The following is a 21,487-nucleotide window of genomic DNA, read 5'->3' on the forward strand; positions in this document are numbered from 1 at the left end:
TATCCAACCTGTAATCACCTCCTCTTCCCCACCAGGACAAAAATTCCCTTACTTGCTTGAACAGTGTTCATTTCAGTATTTTGGCAAGGCAGGGGAGGAAATTTAATTATGCCTGTGAATGACAAATCACTGCATTAAAATTATTGTTTTAACTCACTGGAATCAATTGCTCATATTATTTTGTTGTCCTACAGATCTCTCTGTTAATGTCAATGGAATGATTACAGTGTCGAGATGTTTCGCCCACTGAAATGTGATAAGATGTTTATGGTTTGACATATTGAAAATAACATTTGTTATATAAATGCCAGGCATGATCACTCTTTTGGTCATTTACAGCAATGAGAAGAGTAACATGCTGGAACCCTAAATGTCACATGGCCTACATAAGGCCTACATATTTTATGGTTGCCTACACCATCATTACGATCAGTCAGCTTTCTATAGAATCATATTTTTTATTATGGCTATTTGCAAGCAATCATTGGTGTATTTACCATTTTCCAGGTTTTAATATAATTGTAACTCAGGGAATTTGAAATCCATAAAGTTTTAGATGGGATATGCCAATTGGATAATGAAAGTGATTTGGAAGCACAGATACTCTGTGGGGGATATCATCTTTGTTGAGTAATGTGAAGGCTCAGAGTTCTGCTTCTGACAGGTGTAAATAAAGTTTGGGCCCTAAAGAAGGGGCATGTGGCTTATGGGGAATATTAGCAGGGAGGCTGCTTTTTAATCCATGGATTAATACTAGTAGATTCTATTTGAGGATCAGATCTGTGCTATGCAGGTTGGGGAATGGTATTCATTCTTCCTTCCACACACCTAGGATGAAATGCTAGTGTTAAAAGGGAACTCAGTGGTCAACTGGCCTCACATTCTAATCCTACAGTCAAAGAAGTCTAGAGACTAATCAAGAAGCAGAAGTCACCCAGTCACCATGTCTTGAATGACATCTTTGACTTCTAGTTCAGTGGTCTTTCTTCTTTACCCCTCACCCCTATAATTCTTTCTAAACCCTAGCTTTCCTCGGTCTTATCTAAAATACCCCAAAGCCATGGAAATGGTTACTATAATGGAACAGCTACAAATTGGGTATTTTCTCAGCTCTCTGCCATCTTAGTTTCTGTGTATCCTTGGGGAAGTTACTTAACATCTCTAGGCTTCAACATTCTCCTCTATAGAATGGGAAAATAATAGTGCTTCCTCCAATAGGGTTATAATAAAGATTAAATTATTTAACATATGCAATGTATTTAAAACATTATTATTAATCACAGTTTATTTGTCTTTAATAATGAGCATTTAATTGTGTGTACATTTAAATTACTTAAAGGGCTGTTTTTTATGGGAATTCAGAAAGACACTGAATTAATGTTAATGTTTTTTTGGTGTAATTATTTTGAGATTTCTTAAATCTTATCTGAAACATCAATTGGGAATTTTTAATTACAAGTCCGAAAAAAAAAATAATTCATCCTTGGATTACTTGAAGGGAAGCTCAAGGAACATTAAAGATTATAAATTTTCAGCTCCATAGTCACAAAGATTTTCCTATTATCTTCAGAATTATGTTTTTCAGGTAGGGTAGGAATTGAGTTTTCCATCATATTTTCAAGCAATATTCCTAATATTGTTTGAAAGTTGTGTGTGTTTGTGTGTTAAAGGAACTTTCTTTATAATCTCTTTAAATACCTTTAATGATAGTGAATCCTACATTTTTGGACTACCGTGGGCTTGTCAGCTTAGAATGCAAGAGGTATTCAAATCTTGCTGATGTAATGGATTTTGTTTTTTAAAATTTTAATTACACATTTGAAGCCCCAATTGCACCCTAAGGATTTAAGTGCTTATGGAAACTCAAACTATGAATTACAGTATTGCAGGAAACTTTCCACTTCATCAGATTAGTATCACCATGCATTCCACAAATACGTTTTGTAAAATTTCCCAATATCTAGAAAACTTTGATACTATGTTATAAAAGGGTACTTAAATATAGATGAGAAAGATAGATGTTTGTCTTCTCCTTTTGATATTGATGTTAAATAAAAGATGGAATGTTTTTGTTTAAAACCAATCCCTCATTCTGCACCCACCTCCCCACCCCCACATCCAACACAATAAGTAAAGGGCAATGTGAACAAAGTCTTCCTTTAGATCTGTTATTCATTTTAAGTGTGTGTTAGGAAAAAGGTCTACTCTGGGTGTAAAATCTAGCAACAAAAAAGAGAATTGTAAATAGAAAAATAAAACATGTAGAGGAGACAAATATTCTGTGCACACAGATTTAAAATCCCAATGGGGAACACTTGTCAGAAAGAGAGACTACACACTCATTAATTTAAAAATAAGTTCCCAAAGAGTAACATTCCAATATGTTAATTTGCCACAATAGATTTATCCATTGAAATCAGTCCACCAGTCTTGACCAGCAAGTAGGATCTTAATTTTACCATCTAACAGTTCAATTGAAATAGAATAAAGATTTTCACATAAATATCTTAGTGACATAGACTTTCCTGGTTGGCAATGGTACATTTACTCAACGTTCAGTCAATTCACAGGTAATGAAACTCTTTGTTAAGTGTTATCTCCTCACACAGTAACAGGGTCTTAAATGGAAAAGGGTTCTGTTCATTTTCTATTTAAATCACAGGAAGAGATTATAGAATTGGATAATGAAAACAGCTTATTTTTTGGAAATCAGTTAAAAAATCTGAAGTTATGAATAGAAAATAATAAAAGAGAAATAACTGTCTGGATTTCCCCCCTTCTTTACAGTGATATGGTAGAAATATAAGGAAAATGCTTGACATCCTTTAGTTAGGAAATCTGGTCCCTTTACTTGCTTACAGGGCTCAGTTTTGAGTAAGAAAAGAAAGAATATTTTTGGCTGCAGCTTTAGTAAACAATGAATGATGAAAAATATTGCAGAAATGTCTTCAAGAGATCAGACAATTGAGAACCCAGACTTTATCACTTTGATATTGTCTACATTCCTCCACAAAGCTTGGCAAATGAATAACTGAGCCCTATTTTGGCGGAACGAGACAAGGAAGTACTAGTTCCAGCATCAAAACAAGATTATGAAAACAACCAACCAACACAAAACAGTTATTTCTTCTCCTGAATAATAAAGACATCATGTTTGCATATAGGACAGCTTTTGCATTATTGCTCTATGTATAAGAATATACTGAGGAACTCATAACAGACCGCACATTACAAACTTAAGGTTCTTTGGTGAAGAATGAAAGAAAACAGTATTTGAGCTTTAAAGAAAATGATCTCATCCATTTTGCTTTTATCTATTGATCCGTTGGATCCTCTCACAGAGAAGGGAGAGGTACTGTGTGAGTTTCACCATGGCAACGATCACCACGCCCCCAGCCATCATACAAGTTGGCCAGAACAGTGAATGGAACAGCACGTTGGAACTGTAGAGTTTGGTTAGGATGACACTCTTCTGGTTTCCTTCTGGGTCAGAATAGCAGGAGAAGTGTTGATACTTCCTGAAGTTTTCCATGACGACATTCACCAGGGACATGGATTCTTCAAAACTTTTTCCACACTTAGGTATATAGGAGCACTGTGGAAAACGAGATAAACTGTCACCAGAAGATACTTTCTTTGTGCATATCTGATACTAGGAGGAGATGGGATATTGAGGTCAACTTAATGATCTGTGAAATAACCATGATGGTTATTCTTTTCATATTCAAACCAGTGTCTCCAGAAACCCCAAGACCTCACATAGTAATAAAAACAATGTTTGTAGCTGTCTGACCCAGATGTACCTAAATAGTTCACTCATGTATAGTTTAATTGTTGATTAGAATTGGATGACTCCAGTGGATTCTTTTTACCATAGCTGAGCATGGTGAGTTTTAATTATTCCCTATTGAACCTACTTTAACATGGAATCAGAGTGTCAATCTTTCTGTCTTTTATCTATCCGCAGCAGTCCATGTAATATCAGAAGCTACCAGGTCTCTCAGGGAAAGTAGTTTATTCTTCTCTTTTTGGCTTGGCTTAATTTATTCAGCCAAGGCAGCTTGGTCACCTTGCTACTGTAGGGAAGGAAATAGCTATACCTCCAGTGAGTTGCTGAAAAAGAATCCTGGAAAGTACAGAAATATTGAATAGTTAAAGAGCTGTGATGAATTGTTGGTGCCCAGTTAGCGTGGCAAAGTAACTTTTTCCATAAACCAAGGAAAAATAAAACAGAACCAAATGAATTTACTTTTCAACCATCACTCATCTGAAAATTTACACTATCTTTTCTTTGATCTTTTCCCTCTCTTATCTTTCTTGTTATAGCTTTTCTACATGTCTCTCCTTTCTTCCTACATACTTATGTCCTTGGATTTCTTTCTTTGTATCTCATTTCCTTCCTTGCCCTGCCCTGACTCCTCACCTCACTTTATATTTTCCCCTCTGTTCCTTCTTCCTATCCTTTCTCCTTCCCCTGCCCTCTCTTTTCTAGCTACAGATGGAAGTAAAGAATTTTGAGTTTTTATTATTTATTGCATATACTTTTTACAATATTTATTTATTTATTTATTTACATATTTGTTTCACGGGTACAGGTCTGTGATTCATCAGTCTTACACAATTCCGAGTGCTCCCCATAGCACATACCCTCCCCAATGTCCATCACCCAGCCATCCCATCCCTCCCACCCCCCTCCACTCCAGCAACCCTCAGTTTGTTTCCTGAGATTAAGAGTCTCTTATGGTTTGTCTCCCTCTCTGGTTTCGTAGGGGAAGGGAGGGAAAAATGCATATACTTTTGAACACACTTTTTTCCTAATTTAAAAAGCAGTCTTTAAGTATATGAAATCTCTATGACCCTTTTCCCTTGGTCTGTAAATGGGCAGTGACAAAACTGATTTTTTGAAAAAGTTAGGAAGAAAGTGATTTAAGTCACTTTTCAGGGAGATGTGTGAGTCCTAAACTAACTCTTACCTCTCTTTATAATTGCCTCCTAACAGGAAAAAAAAAAAAAAATCCCTGCCTATTATTATACACATTATCAAATGGTTAATTTAACTGATTTACCCGAATTGGTTTGTGACAAGATCACAGCTAATCTATATAATGTTTTGGTGTAAATTAGAAAACTATGCCCCCTCTTTAGAACACTATTATTTTCTGTTGAAAATTGTCATAATACACTGATTTTATGAAAAAAAACCCACTTTTTTTACTGCTGTTGCCAATTTATAAGTCATGCTTACAAATATTCACATCTATGACTTTTACCATGTGACTGGTACCCCCAAGGTTGTGCAGTGCACAGCTCCCACAACTGTATGTGGAGACACAAATGAGGTGGGCTAATGTTGAACTTTGAGGTACATTGATGGAAGCTTTGGGGGTAGGATCCTGGAAGATCTATAGATTTCACAGGTAGAAAATATAAAAGAAATGGAATGAGTTTTGCTAATGGAGTATGTTTGGATTACTCTTTTCTCTCACTTTATTAGTGGGCACGCAGGCACCTAGCTTTGTTTATAGTGCTGTAATCATTGGATTCTTTGACTCTAAACAGCAGGAAGATTCTTACTTAGTTAAGAATGGAAGTTGAGCATGCTGGTATTTATGGTAAACCAGGCTTAAAGTAATGTTCTCATAGCAGGGCTGGTTGACACCTTCAAATTTAATCAGCTAAGAAGAAATGTGAGTACACTCATAAATATGAGTACAGCAGAGAGCTGGTGCTAGCACGACATTAAGGGTCTGAAATTATTTCCAAAAAAGCAGAATTTCTCAGTGAGTTACAACCTAGTATAAAATTAGCCTATGACTCCATGAAACAAATTTTCTACCAGTTGGATGTCTTTGGATCAAAAGGGTTTAAGGCAGGATGGAGATATCTACCTTGATCATTTTTTTCCTTCTTCAAAGCTGCCTCATGTCTTTACAGTTTTTAAAAATGTTATCTGAAGCAAAGCATTAAAAAAAAAATCACAGATAACCCATTTGTGGTTGAATCTGAACAGAACCAATTTAGATTACAAATGCTTAGGCTTCTGTATATTTTTGTGCCAAGACAGTTTATAGTAGTAGTTCCCAGGGCTAACAGTACTAAGTTATTGAAGTGATCTCAGTAAAAATGGCATTCCATTAAAAATGGAGTTTTTTCTTTTCTTATGCTCTTGTGAATTGGTCTGGCTTTTAAATTTTTTTTTTTTTAAAGAAATGTTTGTCAGTCAAATGACAATAATTCTGTCACTAAGTAAGATTCTTCCAAGTAAAATGAGATATAAAGTCCTTTTGAGACCGTCTAGCAAGGTTGCAGTACAGGTTTAATACTGCTTATTAAAGTTTCAAGCCTTCAGGGTCTCAAATGTGTGTATTTGGAATGGCCAGATAAAGCACGTTCCATACATGATCGGACTGACTCTACCGTATGTCAATCATTCATTTACTTTTATTATTGATGGGTCCTTCTCTTGTCATTACTAATGCATGAGATAGTATAATGAGCCCAAGTTGTGTTATATAGATCTGGTTACTACGTTTCTGTAGGCAATTTACTTTGCTCCTCAGAATCAACTTCTTTATCTACATAAAGGGGTTAACAGAGACTTCCAGACAGGGTTTGTGTGAAGATTAAATGATGACTATGCATAAAGCCTCAATAAATTTTCACTTACGTATTTTCTTACTGGAGTATCACATTGTCCATATGATCTTCTAAAGCCTTTGACCAAGTGCCACATATTAAACTCTGAAACCTCTAAGGAGGGCAAAATTATTAGTTATGTGGTGTTCACAGGGGCAGTCCTGTTCAATGGCTCTTATCTTATGTTCCTAGCTTTTGTGTCCCAGGAGATTTGACATTTTGCTGAATCCTATACTAGGATTCTAGGTTTCTTTCTCTATGGCTCAAACTATAGCCATGTGTATGTTCTTGAGGCTGGTATGAATTTGGGGTGAAGATTTAATGATCTCATGATTTTATCACACGCTTGGCAGATAATTTTATGTGATTGATTTAGAATACACAGAATGCATTTCAACAAATGGAAACTTTACTCTCTATGCTTACTTGGAAAATGTAATGTAGACTGAAAAGATAAAAATCCCAGCATTTTAGATCATACTTTTTTTGGTGGGAGGTGTGGGATAGGAAAGATTTAACTTTTAGATTCTGAGTGATATATAACATAAAGGAACATAAGAGTAATCATTTTATATACACAAGACACTTAAGTACTAATCAAAGTATGTTAATATATACATATTTTTTTTCCATGACCTTGGGTTATTCTTTCTTTTGTGCTTTAACATATGGAAATAGAAACCTTGCAAACCTCTGAGGCAGCCATTCAATGGAAGATTTAGTTTCACATCTCTCTTCTTAATCCAGAGTTTTGTTAATAAACCTTATTGCTTTCCCAAATCCCTTAAATTCTCCTTAGTATTAAAAACCATAGAGCTCGCCCACAGGTATGACCTTTCCTCTCCCAGCTGAAGAAACCCAGCTCGTGGCAACTTCTTTTGTTCCCCTCCAGGGCAATGAAGGTCCAGCAATTGCATCTTTTCTACAATTCTTTGAAAAAGTTCCTGAAACTTTTCTTAGTCTAACTTCCAGAATCTTACACATCAATAGAGTTATTTTTATTCTGATGATGGACAGAAATTTTGAGAAACTACCTGTTGGGCTTTGCTTAGACATGCTTTGCTGCGCATGTGAAGCAAATAGTGACAGGCCTTCACCCTAAAAATAAAAGATGTGTGGAGAAGTGGGGGCAGGGGAATGGGGATGGTTTGGCTGAATAACCTCATGGGTCAGCCTTTTTTTTTATGATGGTAGAAAATGAACTATCAATTCTCAGCATCATCTCAAGGGAAGGGTTTATTTTTCACTTGTTCTTTTATAAAAAGAGAAGGGGTTTATTTTCAGAGAGGGGTTAGAAATTTAATGAAATTTAATCAATGTTGATTGTCTCTAATGTGTCAGGTAGTGTACTAGACAGAGCCATCAAAAACAGAAACAATACAAGACAGGTCATTAGAAAGAAACAGGAAGATATTACAAAACAAGGATAGGGTGACACAATGGGACCAGGAATGAAGCTAAAAAGGTTTTGAGTAAAGATATACCGTTCGCAGAGGTGGGCTCAGAACTTGTTAGTAGCCCGAGCATCCTAAGCCCACCATGACCATGGGGTAAAAACAAAAAAATTGCTCATGTGAAACAGACATATTCTTGGTTCTAAAGTCAGATGGACCTCTTTCTAGTGTAGAGATCAGCAGCTGGAAGCCTTGGGTTACTCTGGTCCCCACGTGTATTTTGAACTTTCGAGTTTTTTTTTTTTTGGGTATCAGTAATGGGCAGAAGAGGTGAGAGAGTAAATTCAGATGTTCCTTTCTTTCCATTTTGAGACTTCTTGTTTCTTATCATCACTTCTAAAACAGCGAATCCCACAAAATTTGGTTTAGATTTGTTTAGTTTGCACTTCTAGTGTCTGTTTGACTTTGGCAAGTGGGACTCTGAAATGTTTGGGAGAGGAAAACAGAATTCACACTCTGCTATGCACAAACATTTCTTTCAGTATTGAGACACAGATCCCTCCCAAGAGACGCGTTCCTTTTCTGTGTTTCCCAGAGCTTTCACCTTTGTTACGACATTTCTGCTTGATTTAGAGTAGAGAAGAAGTTAAAAGGACCTAGGAAATCTACTAACTAAATAAAAGCCACCTGGAGCCTTGAGATTACTTAATACCCAGATGGCTAAACCATGGAGGCCAACCCCTCCCGGGTCATGATGTATCCAATTAGGCCTAAAGTAAGTCACATACCTCTTCTGACCTTGCCCTTTGCCATGGTCCTCTTTCTCAGCAATTGGAAAGGAGCAGATTCCTTCTCCATGCTTTTCTTCTTGATGCTTAGTGCAGGCTTCTTTGGGCCACACTCTTCCTTTCATTTCTGCACAAAGGTGCCCTGGGCTGTCCCAGAATTTAGTTTTGGGAGCAATGACTAAACTTTGTCAATCATAAAAGTATTTCCGAATCTCTGGCCCATAGGTAGTTTCAGCAAATGTCTAATAGATATCCTTCAATTTGAAATGCTAATTATGGGAATTTCATATATCACATTTTCGGGCATGTTTCCCCCCCACCCCCTTCCCCTTTAAGGGTGCACTTCTATCTGTTTAGTATCTATTCTGTGTAAACTCGTGCTGAATACACATCCCTGCCTTCCCTATGGATCACAGATAATTCTATTCCTTGTGCAATGGCCTTTTGATCCTAAGCAGCTCTTGGGATATGATGGAATGGCATGGATTCTCACCTGTTCACTAAAATATGCCATCCAAGGATAAATATTTCATAGAATTAGATTTTTCATCTTTTCAAGAGCATGCTCTAATGTTTTTCTCTTTAAGAGATAGCAGGATGAGATGAAGAGACTTAGATTTTTATTCAGACCTAATTAGTTAGTGAATGTGTGACTTTGGGAAAATTATTTCATTTTCTGAGCTTAGCTACATTATTGCAAAAAGTGGAGATAATAGTGGTACCCAATATGTGGGATTGCTACTGTAATTAACTAAGTGAGTTCATGTAAAATATTTAATATGATACAATGCCTGGCATGTTGTAAACTCTTGATAAAATTTGACTATTATTTTAGGAGTGTGGTTTTAGTCAGGATTAAATGAGATGATTTTTATAAAGTTTTTACCCAAGTGCTGGGGACACAGTATATAGAAGACACTTGATAAATGTTTGATCCTTTTATTTCTTACCTAGATTTTCAACTTCCGTCCATTTCTTTCCTTTAACCCTTACCCTATCAATGCAATGCAGAGGAATTAAGCACTTCCAAGCTTTGCTTAGGATTTTGGGATCTCACAACATCCAAACTCAAAGCTAAATGAAATCTAGAGCAGTGGTTCTGCCACTGTCTGGAGACATTTTTAGTTGTCACAGTTGGAGGGAGGATGATGCTAGACATCTAGTGGGTAGAGGCCAGGGATGCCATTAGATATCCTACGTTGTATAGGGCAGAACCCACCCCATAGAACAACAAAGAATTATCCCACCCAAGATATTGGTAGTGCCAAGGTTGAGAAACCCTGGTCTAGATGTGCATATTCTCTGCATTTAGGAAACCCAGAAGGCTTCCAGAATGGGTGACGAAGAGAGGGACAGTGGTGAGTTTGGAGTTGCAAATACTTGGCTAATTTATAGAACTTATTCTCCACCAAAAATAGCTATCTTCCCCATGACAATTATCTATAAAATAGAATAGAATAGAATAGAATAGAATATGGTACTATCCCGCATACCAAAGAATGGATGTGATTATTTGTTCTTTGTCCCTGTTTCTGGAACAGAGGTCCTAAAACCCTTGAAATTTCCTAAGTGATAAGAGCTATAAAGGTGTCTTTTGTTAGGTTAATAAGGTTACTTTGGGACGACACTTAAGGATGGGGCTGGCTACCAGGAGAACCCCCCATGTGATTAGAGGGTTAGAACTCTCAGTCTTAATCCCCTGACCTCCTGGGAGAAGGGATGGAGATTGAATCGCTTGCCAATGGCTAATGGTTTAATCACTCATGCCTATATAATGTAGCCTCCATAAAGACTGATAGGACAGGGTTAGGAGAGCTTCCAGGTTGGAGAGCGCGGCGAGACCTGGAGAGAGTGGCATGCTTGGAGGGGGCTCTGTGCTCCTCCCTGTATTTAGCCCTATATGGCTCTTCCATCTGGCTGTTCCTGAGTTGTACCATTTTAAAATAAGCTGGGGCTCTAATAAGCAAAATGTGTCTCTGAGTCTGTGACCGACTCTAGCAAATTAATAGAGCTTAAGGAGGGGGCTGCTGGAACTCTGATAAGCTCTGATAAGACTGGCATCTGAACTCCAGGTGGGGGTAGTCTTGTGGGACAGAGCTCTTAACATGTACAGTGTAATGCTATCTCTGGGTAGATAGTATCAGATTTGAGTTGAATTGTAGGACACCCAGCTTGATGGTGTGAGAAACACCCCCTCTTCCTGCCCCACACACATTGGAATTGCGTTCAGAACCCCTTTAATGGATATATTTTCTTGTCGTATACCAAACTTCATTTTAAATCCACTCTCAGACCAGATAGTCATGTTTTGAGAATCCCTGGTAGGCAGAATAGGTTTTAAACTCCCAAGGGAGATCAGCATTGAAGAATTTAACAACCATAGTGAATTAATTCTCAGCCACTGTTTATGATTCCTCTGATGGAGGAATCATAATCCTTGCGGCCCTGAGAGGCAGGGGCCCTTGAGCCCACTTGCAGCTCCCTGGAACACTCAGCCAATTGCTCTACAAGAGCATGCCCGCTTATCAGCTTAAGCAGCTCCAGTTGTAATGTCGACAAGAGGCTGGGCACTGGGTTTAAAGGTTGAAAAAGAAAGAGTATATGAGAGAGTGTGAAAAATTAAAAATAAAATTCTTTTGGATATTTTCTACAAAGATACAGACAGCTCGACTGTTTCTTTTGCCTCCTGTTTTCTCAGATCAAACTTGGTCAGTAATGCCTTATGTATCTCAGTAAAACTCTGCCCATTTCTTGGTAACTCTGGGGAAGACTGTTATTTTTAGTGAGCTGGGAGGAGGGTAACAGGAAGGAGGGATCCACATAGAGATTATTTTTATGTTTTCCTCAGGAATATCCTGAATATTCCTCATATTGCATGAAGACTATGCTTTAATGACCTTCAGATGTGGAAGTAACTGTATTTTTAATACATATGTTTCTTTCTTTTATTTTTTATTTTTTAAAATTTAAATTCAATTAGCCAACCTATAGTACATCCCTTGTTTTAGATGTAGCATTCAACAGTCTGTCAGTTGTATATAACACCCTGTACTCATTGCATCATGTGCCCTCCTTAATGCCCATCACCCAGTTACCCCATCCCCCCACCTACCTCCCCTCTAACAACCCTCAGTTTGTTTCCTATAGTTAAGAGTCTCTCATGGTTTGTCTGCCTCTCTGATGACTTCCCATTCAGTTTTCCCTCCTTTTCCCTACGGTCCTCTGCCTTGTTTCTTATATTCCACATATGAGTGAATCCATATGATAATTGTCTTTCTCTGATTGACTTACTACATATATTTCTGATTAAAGACAGAGGACAGCTATCCAGGTATGAAGAACTGTGGGGCCAGGAAGGTGAGCCACCTTTGGTGCCACCTTTTCCTTGGGAGTATATGCTGATTCTAGAAGGGGGCTGAGAGTCTAGAAAACTGAATGGCATTTTGGACAGCCATGCAGAGCTGGGGGCAGGAACCATCATTGAGGGCCTATCAGATAGGGAGCCTGATGACCCCCCATTCACTTTGTGTTGGGACCCTAAGGACTGCATCCTAGGAATAATGGCAACCTGAAGTAGACAGATCCTCAAAGGGACTTGAGTTCAGACTTGTATATCTCAAGTTTATGAAGTCAGAATGAGGTGATCACATGTGGCTCATACACTCAGGAACCTGGCAGAAGCAAATGGGAGTACTTTTTGGAAAAGATGACATGATGACCTCATCCTAGGCTTAAAATTATTTTTATAAATGATTTTGCAAATATGATACCTAATAAAAAATAACCAGACATTACAAGACAAACATGAAAATGAACAGGAGAAGAACATCAAATAGCATAAGTACATAGCAGCCTTGGATATTGAAGTCCTCAAGATAAACTTTAAAATAACTATAATTTTACTTTTTATGTTGAAGGACTTAAGAGACAAAAATGAGGCTATTTCAGAAAACCAGAAATGGCAAAACAGACTCCAATGGATATTCTCAAAATGAAAAATACAGTACGAGAAATTAAGAATGCAATGGCGGGGGTTAAAAGTAGATTTGTCAGAGCTGAGGAATGAATTACAAATTAGAAGCTAGGTTAGAATGCAGAATGAAGCACAGAGAAATTAAAAAGAGAGAGAGTAAGTACACAGGAGATACAAAGAGAAAGCTTGGCATATGGCCAGTTGGAGTGCAAAAAGGAGAAACAGAAGTGAATCGGAGCAGAGATCATATTTGTCCGAATACTGACTGAGAACTTTCCAAAATTGATGAAGAACATCAAGGAACACCAAAGGAAGCCCTGGGAACACTAAGGAGGCAAATAAAAATAAATGTATACTCTGCCACATAACAGTTAAACCATGGAAAACCAAATCAAATGATCTTTAAAATAAACCAAGATTACCTTTGAAGAAGCAGCAATTAGCTGAGAGCCGATTTCTAAATAGTAATAAAGCTTGCCAGAAGATAATGGAATGTATCTGAGGTGCAGAAACAAAGTACCAGCCAAGTTAGAATTTTATGTTCAGTAGATGTATCCTTCAAGTAATAATGTCTGCATGAACTTAGAGTATCTATTGGATAAAATGGCAATAATATGTAAGTTGAGAAGATAATAAGTAGGAGTGAAGGTGTTTTAATGTCCTTAAGTAGTCAAGATTGCAAGTTGTAATCTCTAGGCTAAACCCTAAAAGAATGGTAATACAACAGATAACTTCCAAGAAAAAAAAAAGGGGGAATGGGATTATAAAAATAATCTAGTGAGGAAAGGGTGGTCTTTTCATAAGTGGACGTGGGCAAATGGCTGTCCACAAGAGAAAAAAGAAACCCAGAAACTAGACTCCTGCATAAAAATCAGTTCCACTCTAAATGTACTCTAAATGTGAAAGGAGATCGTACTCTAAATGTGGAAGGAGAAATAATAACGTTTCTAGAAGATAATTTAGGAGAGCAACTTTGTGAACTCAGGACGGGTAAAGACTTTTTAAACAAGACAACAAAATGCCAGAAAAACCAACCAACCAACCGAACAAAAAACCCCAAAACCAAAAACCAACCAACCAAACAAAAAAACCCCCAAAAATCAACAACAAAAAAGCTCCCTCCCCCAAACCCAAACATCAAAACAACCACCACCACCTCCACAACAGCAAAAATAGATTGACAAAATTTGACTATATTAAAATTAGAAAGTTCTTTCATTCAAAGACATCATTAAGGGAGTGAAAAGGCCACAGAATGAGAGAAGATATTTGCAACACATATAACCAACAGAGGCTCATAACTAGATATAAAAATTCCTACAATGAATATGAAGAAGAAACAATCTGATAGAAAAATGGACAAGGGACTGGAACAGAGATTGCACAAAAGAGATATCCAAATGGCCAATAAATAAATGAAAAGGCAGTTGGCAACATTAGTCATCAGAATCCCAAGGAGATATCACTACATTAGCTAAAATTAAAATTACAGGTGATACCAAGTGTTGGTAAGGATTTGAAACAATAAAAACTCTCTTATCTTTAGGGTTGGTGGGAATTTGGAAAACCATTTGGTATTATCTACTAAACTTTCTCAGATAGGTGTACCCTGTGATCTAGATATTTCATTCCCAGGTTTATACCAGACAGAAATGTGTATGCTTGTGCATCAAGAGACATATACAAGAATATTCATGGCACAATTATTTGCAGTAGCCCCAAAATGTACATGACTGAAAATGTCCATCAACAGTAGAATGAATAAATAAATTGGCACATTCGTACAATGGGACATGATACAGTAATGAAAATGAATGTGCTAACACCAAGTGGAAGGGCTCTAGCAAACGTTAAGTGTTATGTGAAAGAAGCCAGACACAAAGGGAAATATTCTGTGTAATTCCATTTATATAATATTTAAAAACCAGACAAACCTAAAAGATGATGTTTAAGGATACATGCTTAGGGGACGACACTACAAAGAAAAATACAAAAAAAAGTAATTGCCATATTGTCAGGACAGTTGTTATCTTTGGCATGGGACAGAGCCTGTAGTTACTGGGAGGGGGCATGAGGGATATTTTTGTGGTGGAGGAAATGTTTTACTTCTTTACCCTCGTGGTGGTCTCTATAATACATGCTTGAGCTGCACACCCTTTCATTTCTTGCATGTTTCAGTATGTGTGTTATAATTCATGGTTAAAAGCAAGGTAATGTGGCAAATAAACCAAATGATGAACTAGTATCATGCTGACAGCAGACAGATAAATTTTTAACTGAGCCTTCCTATGGTAGGTTCACTCCCTGTTTATAGCCTAAATAATGCATTCACAGGGCTGTAGTGATAAAATGTCAAAACGAGGAAATGGAAATTTGTCCTACTTTTGGATGCCTCTTCACCTTTGGCCAATTTCCAGTTCCACAGAGATCTGAGAGCTTTATAGGCATTCACCATTACAGGTCAGCTTTGATTTAAAGATCTGACTTGAGGGAAGATCTTGAAAAACAAACACTTGTGGGAGAGCTAAGCTTTATATATTTGCAGAACAGGGTTAGGATTGGTATTATTTGTGGCTGCCACAAACCAAAGGAAATCAGAGCAGACATTTTCAAAAGACGGTCTCTGAAATATTCATTATGTTCAGTCCTCAGAGATACCGGCAAGGATTTTTTAAAGTTACTGTGACCAAAAGGCAAGGTGGATTTTCTTACTTTGTGTCAATATATCACAAAGCAAATCCTATGTTCTAGCATCTAATTTACAAACCACTGCATTTTTTTCCATACATATGTATCATTTAGGTGCTGATAATTGTGATGAAAATAAGTTTTTACAAGAAAGAGTGGGGTTCATGAGGGTTGTATCCTAGTAATGAGGGCCAACTGTCCTACTGGAGAGTAGCATCAGGTTCTCTTGGCATATCTAAATTGCTACCAGAAATCCAAAGCTCAATATATTTAACTTAAAATTGATAATGGCAGGTGGGTTCTGTTGACACTTTACTGGTGATCCCAGACCTTATAAATGCGAGTGTTATGTAGAGCTTTCATACAATACACCTTTGTTGAGCATCTACCCCATAGATTTGAATATATCAGTGCTGGAAAATTCAGCCTCTATGAACATAATATATAAAAAGAAAGAAACACAAACACACACACTATGACCATGGATTGAAGGGCTCCCCTGTGCAGGCGCTGTGGTCTGCTCCATACCTTACATACGTAGCCCTGATCCTCAAAATGACCTTGAAAGATGTTAGAGAAAAGGAAGTTGAAGCTCAGAGAGATGAAGTTACATCCCTATGGCCACAGCACAAAGTGACAATGACTGTGGGAAAGGAAAATACTGTTTCACTCCGGTGCTCTCAGACATATGATGAATACCTGTTTTTTTTTTTTTTTTTTTTTTCTGGCTTGTATGACTTGGACTAAGCTGCACATTTGCTTTGAAAGACTCAGTCTATTTGTGTATAAATGATAGGATGTTTACTCTTCTAGATGAAAGTAAAGGGTAAATCTGCACTACCACAAAGTGGGGGAATGATTTGTCTGCAACATGCACAGAAAATAAATGTCTCCCAGGCAAGAGTCAAATAGTTCTGTGAAGGGATGAGGCAGAGCCTGCTTCTCAGTGGTATTTTCCTTTGAAATGCTGGCACAGAGGAACTTCAGAGGGAGATGGGCTTAGCGTGGGAGCTCTGTGGGAGGTGACCGAAATGTGGTGTGTGTGCGCCACGCTCTTACCTTCTGATTGATTTTCATGGTCTCTTCGGTGTGGTAGAGAAGGAACTTTTCACCGGAAGAAGTCAGGTTAACGTATACCTGGAGGCAGGGGTACTGAGAGAGTTTCCAGCAGTCCGGACCACAGCTGAAGGAGCAATTAAATGTTTCTGTGATGGACGCATTCACCAAGGTGCATTGAGACTCCTCGGTCCACACGCTACAGAGAAAGGGGAGAGGGAACAAACACAGGCCTGGATACTAAGAACGAGGAAGGTGTCATCAGAGGGGATCGTCTGTCGACTCCCTAACCTGAAGAATCTTTTCCAGATCTATCATGCAATCTATTTGTTAAAGTTTATGCCTTTGAATAGAGTAGCTTTAGGCCAACTGCAATATAAACATGAATAAACTTTGCCTGGCACTTGAAAGCGTTTCCAGTGACTTCTGTCAGACGTACTATAATATCCAGTGCTTGGTTTAAGTTAGGTTCTTACTTCCTTCTCACATTCACTGGTAAGCATAAGGCATCTTTTATATCGCAACCTGTATTCACCCTGAGTTCTACCTTGTAAGCAGCTTCCTGCCACACACCAGGCCTCACTTGTTATGTCTGCCCAGTTGGTAGGCAGTGAAGGTGTGAGGGAGAAAGGGAAGGGGAGATGACAGAGGGGGGAGGGGCTTGACATATAACTTGACAGACAGAAGGACTGTGATATATTTCTTTACGGTCTTTCTAATAAGGGAGAAAAGATAACTCCACCCTTTTATTGTACCAAAAGCAATCACTTGTGGCACCTGTCTTCACCCTACTCGGTGCTTTATATACATTTCCAAAACTTTGTAAGGTGGGTTAATTTTTTTAAAAGGTGAAGGTCAGAGAAATCAGGAAACAGGTAAGGGCACACAGCTAGTAAGTGATGGAAACGGTGATTCTACCCACTCCTGTATTTCTCGAAGACCCGGGCTCATTCCATGGCTCTGTGTTGCCTCCCTTTGAACACAGTGGCAAAGAGACCCTTCTATGGAGATAACGGGTTCATGTCAGTGTCCTAGGAACCTCTATTAGAAAGATCAAAAAAAAGGAAAAAAACCCTCCAGCTGCCCGTTGGTTAGTTTTTCATTCCAAAATACTTATAATTTTATGATCAAGGATAATATTTGTGATTAAGAAGTGACACACTGGCAATCAAAGTTTTACTTCTGGGTATAAGCTGATTACCATAATGATCAGAAAATGGCACATTTTCTTTGCAGATTAATACCCCTTCCTTTGGCTGGACATGTGTTGACTTCCCTTTTCACGTCCGACTTTATGCCAGGCCAGGATACTAGCCCTTGCCCCCTCCGGTGTGGCAAGTTGTATTTTCCTAGGGCATGGATGGTCAGATTTTGCTTATACAAAGGGGAACAAAGTCTCAGATGGTTCTAAGCAGGTGTGACGATCTGAAGGCGGTTTGGGGATCAGTGAGCACTCAGGCCTGAGGCGTCAGCGCTTTCACTGAGAAGGAGCACAGCTGAAGACATCAGAGCCACAGCACGGAGCAGCCACAAACAGGGAAGATGACGCCTTAATTTTAGCAAATTACTGTATTTCTGCTACATTTTGCTTCTAAAACGAAAGTATTAATTTAGGTGGAGAAATGAATGCCACAAAATCGCTTGATTCTCTTTCAGAGCGAAATCTCAATTTTTCATTGGAAAGGGCCTGGTTTCTTTAAGCTGAGCCGCTGTGAGACTTTCCCCATTAGTTACAGCAATGCCGGGCTGCCCTGTGCTCAAAGCATCCAATTTATGGACAACAGTTAGCTAGAGAGGCTGTGGGGATTTATCACGCGCCTTACTCAGGGGGAAGTACACTTGCTGTTTCAGTATTTAATGGCCTCCCTATCTATTCAGTAAACCTAGGGCAAATATTAAAATAAAAAGGGTTCAAACTCTGTTATTGTTAAAAGTTGATGCATAGCAGTGTTTCTCAGCCTTGACAGCACATTAGGATCACTGGGGGGAACTTTGAAAGCTACTGGTAACTGGGTCCCACTACAGACCATTAAATCTGACCTTCTGGGGGCGATGGTGGGGGTGCTGGGCATCAGTGTTTTTTAAAGTTTCTCAGAAAATATAAATGTGCAGTTGAGAACCACCAAAGTGTGGGGTGATGAAGAGGGGCGTGGGCTAGAAAAGGAACGATGGTGGAGAGCAAAGGTGTGAAGAGGCAAGAATAGGGACTCTGGAATGAGTGGGATGTGGGTTTGAATCTTATCTCTGCCATATGCTATCGTTGTGTGATATCAGGCAAATTATAACTATCTTGAGCCTCAGTTTGGCCATTTTTACAATGAGTGTATTCATATTGAACTTCCCTTATAAAGTATTCATGAGCATTAAGCAAGTCATGTCTGGAAAGTCCCTGCACATAGTAGGCAGCCTATTCTTATACACAGAACTATTCTTATCATTATTATTTAATAACATTATTAAAAATATTACGTGCCAGGCACTGTTCAAAGTACTTATTGGGAAAGAAGGTGAGGAAGAGGACGTTAGGGCTGATAAGCTATGGGAGAGGAAGGAGAAGGGGAAGACCAACGACCGTGTCCCACCAACCCAACGGCATTACCTCTGCATGTATGAGCGCAGGAGTGTGATTCCCAGCAGAAAGTACATCATGATGGAGCAGACCATCATGGCCAGTCCCAGGAGAATGGCCCGGTCCTCTCCTGCCTTCAGTGCTGTGACAGTTTTCCTTTTGTCCAGGAGGTCATGGTCCCTGATTTTTTGGTAAATATTTCTGAGGTTGAAAATAATACAGTCTTACATGAAGTTCACAGTTAATCAGCACACCCCTAAAGAGTGGGTAAGTCTCTGCCCATGCCTTCCTAGGGTAGAGGGGCCTAGAGGAGCCCTCCAAACCTACCTGAATGCAATCAGATCCCAGCATGTGACTGACAATTGCCTCCCAACACACACGTGTACGCAGCAACCTTGAGCAGAAAAAATCACCCTTCTTTACTTGGGGCCCATGTCTAATTGGAAATGCTTTTTCCTTCTCTTAAATCTAAAGAAAGAAAGCACTCCCTTCAACTCTTAAAATACTGCTTTGGATTTGCCATTTAACCTCCAGCTGGTCATCATTGATCTTTTTATACCCTCTGAATACCTAATGGAGCATTAATTCAAATAAATGGCAGTAGACATCAGAAATCTATCAACTTAATACCTTATTTCCCTTCAGTAGTAATAGACAGAAGTTATTTTGGTTAATATTTTTCTCAAGCTTAAGGTTGCTTAGGGCTCTGTTGACTTGAGATTTATAAGCAATGTGAAAATGTGGAGTGGTGACCCAGTCTTTTTTTTTTATAGATATAAAACACTTGGTTGAGTTTCGAAAAATGCCAGTCAGGGCCAGACTCCATAACTTTGGATAGTTTTATTAGTACTTTTGTTTTTTATTTTAGAGCAGAAACTTAGGGTAAGAAAGAACATGAGATTGGACCAAACTGGCTCCTGAGTTCAAAACCCGACTTCCCACTTACTACCTGTGTGATCAATGCAAGCTCCTCAGTCTTTCTGATTCCCAGTTTCCTGCAAAGTGGGAATAATGTTTAACTGCATAGTAATGGTTAAATGAGATGACCTAAGTAAATTATCCAGAAGAATGACTGACATGAAGCGTTTAACGAGTGCTCCCGCTGGAAAATGGGGTGGGAGGCTACAGCTACAGGAGCATCAAAATATCCTAAAATTGCTACAATCTTCCAAAGAATTTCTAAAGGACAGAATGGCAGGGAAATGAATAATGTAGAAAGCTTATGAGTGCAAGACTGGATCTGAAACAAGATCTGGAGGAGAAGACAGAAAAGAAGAAGTTGCTGGGGTGCTGGATGCTTGGAGAGATAAGTGAGAAGTGTGGGATTCAGTAAAACAGATGACCAGGGAAGGAGCAGCTCAGGCTCCTCTAGTTTCTATTTTGAGAAGGGAGCTTTGGAGTACAGGGGTTCAGGAGTAGGGGAGTTGCTGGCCTTATTTAGGGCCTGGGAACAGAGAGAAAGACAAATAGAAAGCTGAAAATAGAGGAAGAAACTCTTATACCCCAATATACACAAGAATAACCAGATTTTCCTTTAAAATTTTTATCACTAGTCATTCTTGTTGCTTGGAAAAGAAACCAGAGTAAAATCCAGAAAGGAACTTTGCAGGGGAGGGAAGAGATGCCTGTTATTTGTACAATTATGTGTATATTCAGGGCTTCTATTTTGCTTTGTGCTCCAGGCTGGCCTTACTGATATTTATGGTTTGCATGCCATTCTGGTTGGCTAGTTCATTCTGGGCTGGTTGTTAGATATTTTGATTCCCTGTAGAAGTGTGAGAACATGTATGGACTTAATATTTATTTCCGAAAGGTTATAGGGTATTTATTAATCTAGTTATTAGAGTGTAAAATTAACCAATTAGCTTATTATTATTTAAAGTTCTCTTCATGAGGTAGTTTATACAAATCTACTGTTTCCTTGAAGAGTGGGCCCATTGTAGTAGGAGAATCATAGCTAAATAGAAGCCATCTTTCTGTGGTCATGTTCTTCCTACTTCCCCCCTCTTCTCACTCTCTATGCTCATTATCTTCAATGCCAGAAGTCCTGAGAGTCCGTATCTTCCACTATTCTCCAGCTCCCAAGCCCAATTCCTCCAGACTTGCTGCTCTGCTCTGTTTTTGACTTCCATAGACTGGCCACCACCCACCCGCTAAGTTTTTCTATTTGTTTCCTGAGATTTCCTTTGGAAAATGAAAGATTTATATCAAAGCTCTTTAAACTTGACTCCTTATTAACTTGAATTAAAAAAAAATCTGTGCCCATTAGCTGCCAAAGCCAGTAGTAGGCAGGAAGAGACGGGCTCAGTCTCTGAGTGACTTCAAAGAGCTGTTGTAATGTGATGTCACTAGGCTATTATTTATCAAAATGTATTTAATTCTG

General features: G+C 38.5%; 1 protein-coding gene across 3 annotated transcripts in view; it reads right to left on the reverse strand.

The window, feature by feature from the left end:
• Positions 1 to 2,380: 2,380 nt before the first annotated feature.
• Positions 2,381 to 21,487, reverse strand: part of KCNMB2 (potassium calcium-activated channel subfamily M regulatory beta subunit 2) — a 225,150-nt gene continuing 206,043 nt past the window's right edge. For all 3 annotated transcript variants that reach the window (XM_078068996.1, XM_036087513.2, XM_078069007.1), the window contains 3 exons: positions 19,135 to 19,305; positions 16,539 to 16,734; positions 2,381 to 3,595 (listed from right to left, as the gene is read on the reverse strand). In XM_078068996.1, coding sequence (XP_077925122.1) covers positions 3,311 to 3,595; positions 16,539 to 16,734; positions 19,135 to 19,305 — 652 coding nt within the window. In that variant the 3' untranslated portion in view covers positions 2,381 to 3,310. The remainder of the gene's footprint in view (positions 3,596 to 16,538; positions 16,735 to 19,134; positions 19,306 to 21,487) is intronic.

The sequence above is a fragment of the Halichoerus grypus genome, chromosome 1 (genome assembly GCF_964656455.1).
Source record: "Halichoerus grypus chromosome 1, mHalGry1.hap1.1, whole genome shotgun sequence".
Lineage (NCBI taxonomy): Eukaryota > Metazoa > Chordata > Mammalia > Carnivora > Phocidae > Halichoerus > Halichoerus grypus.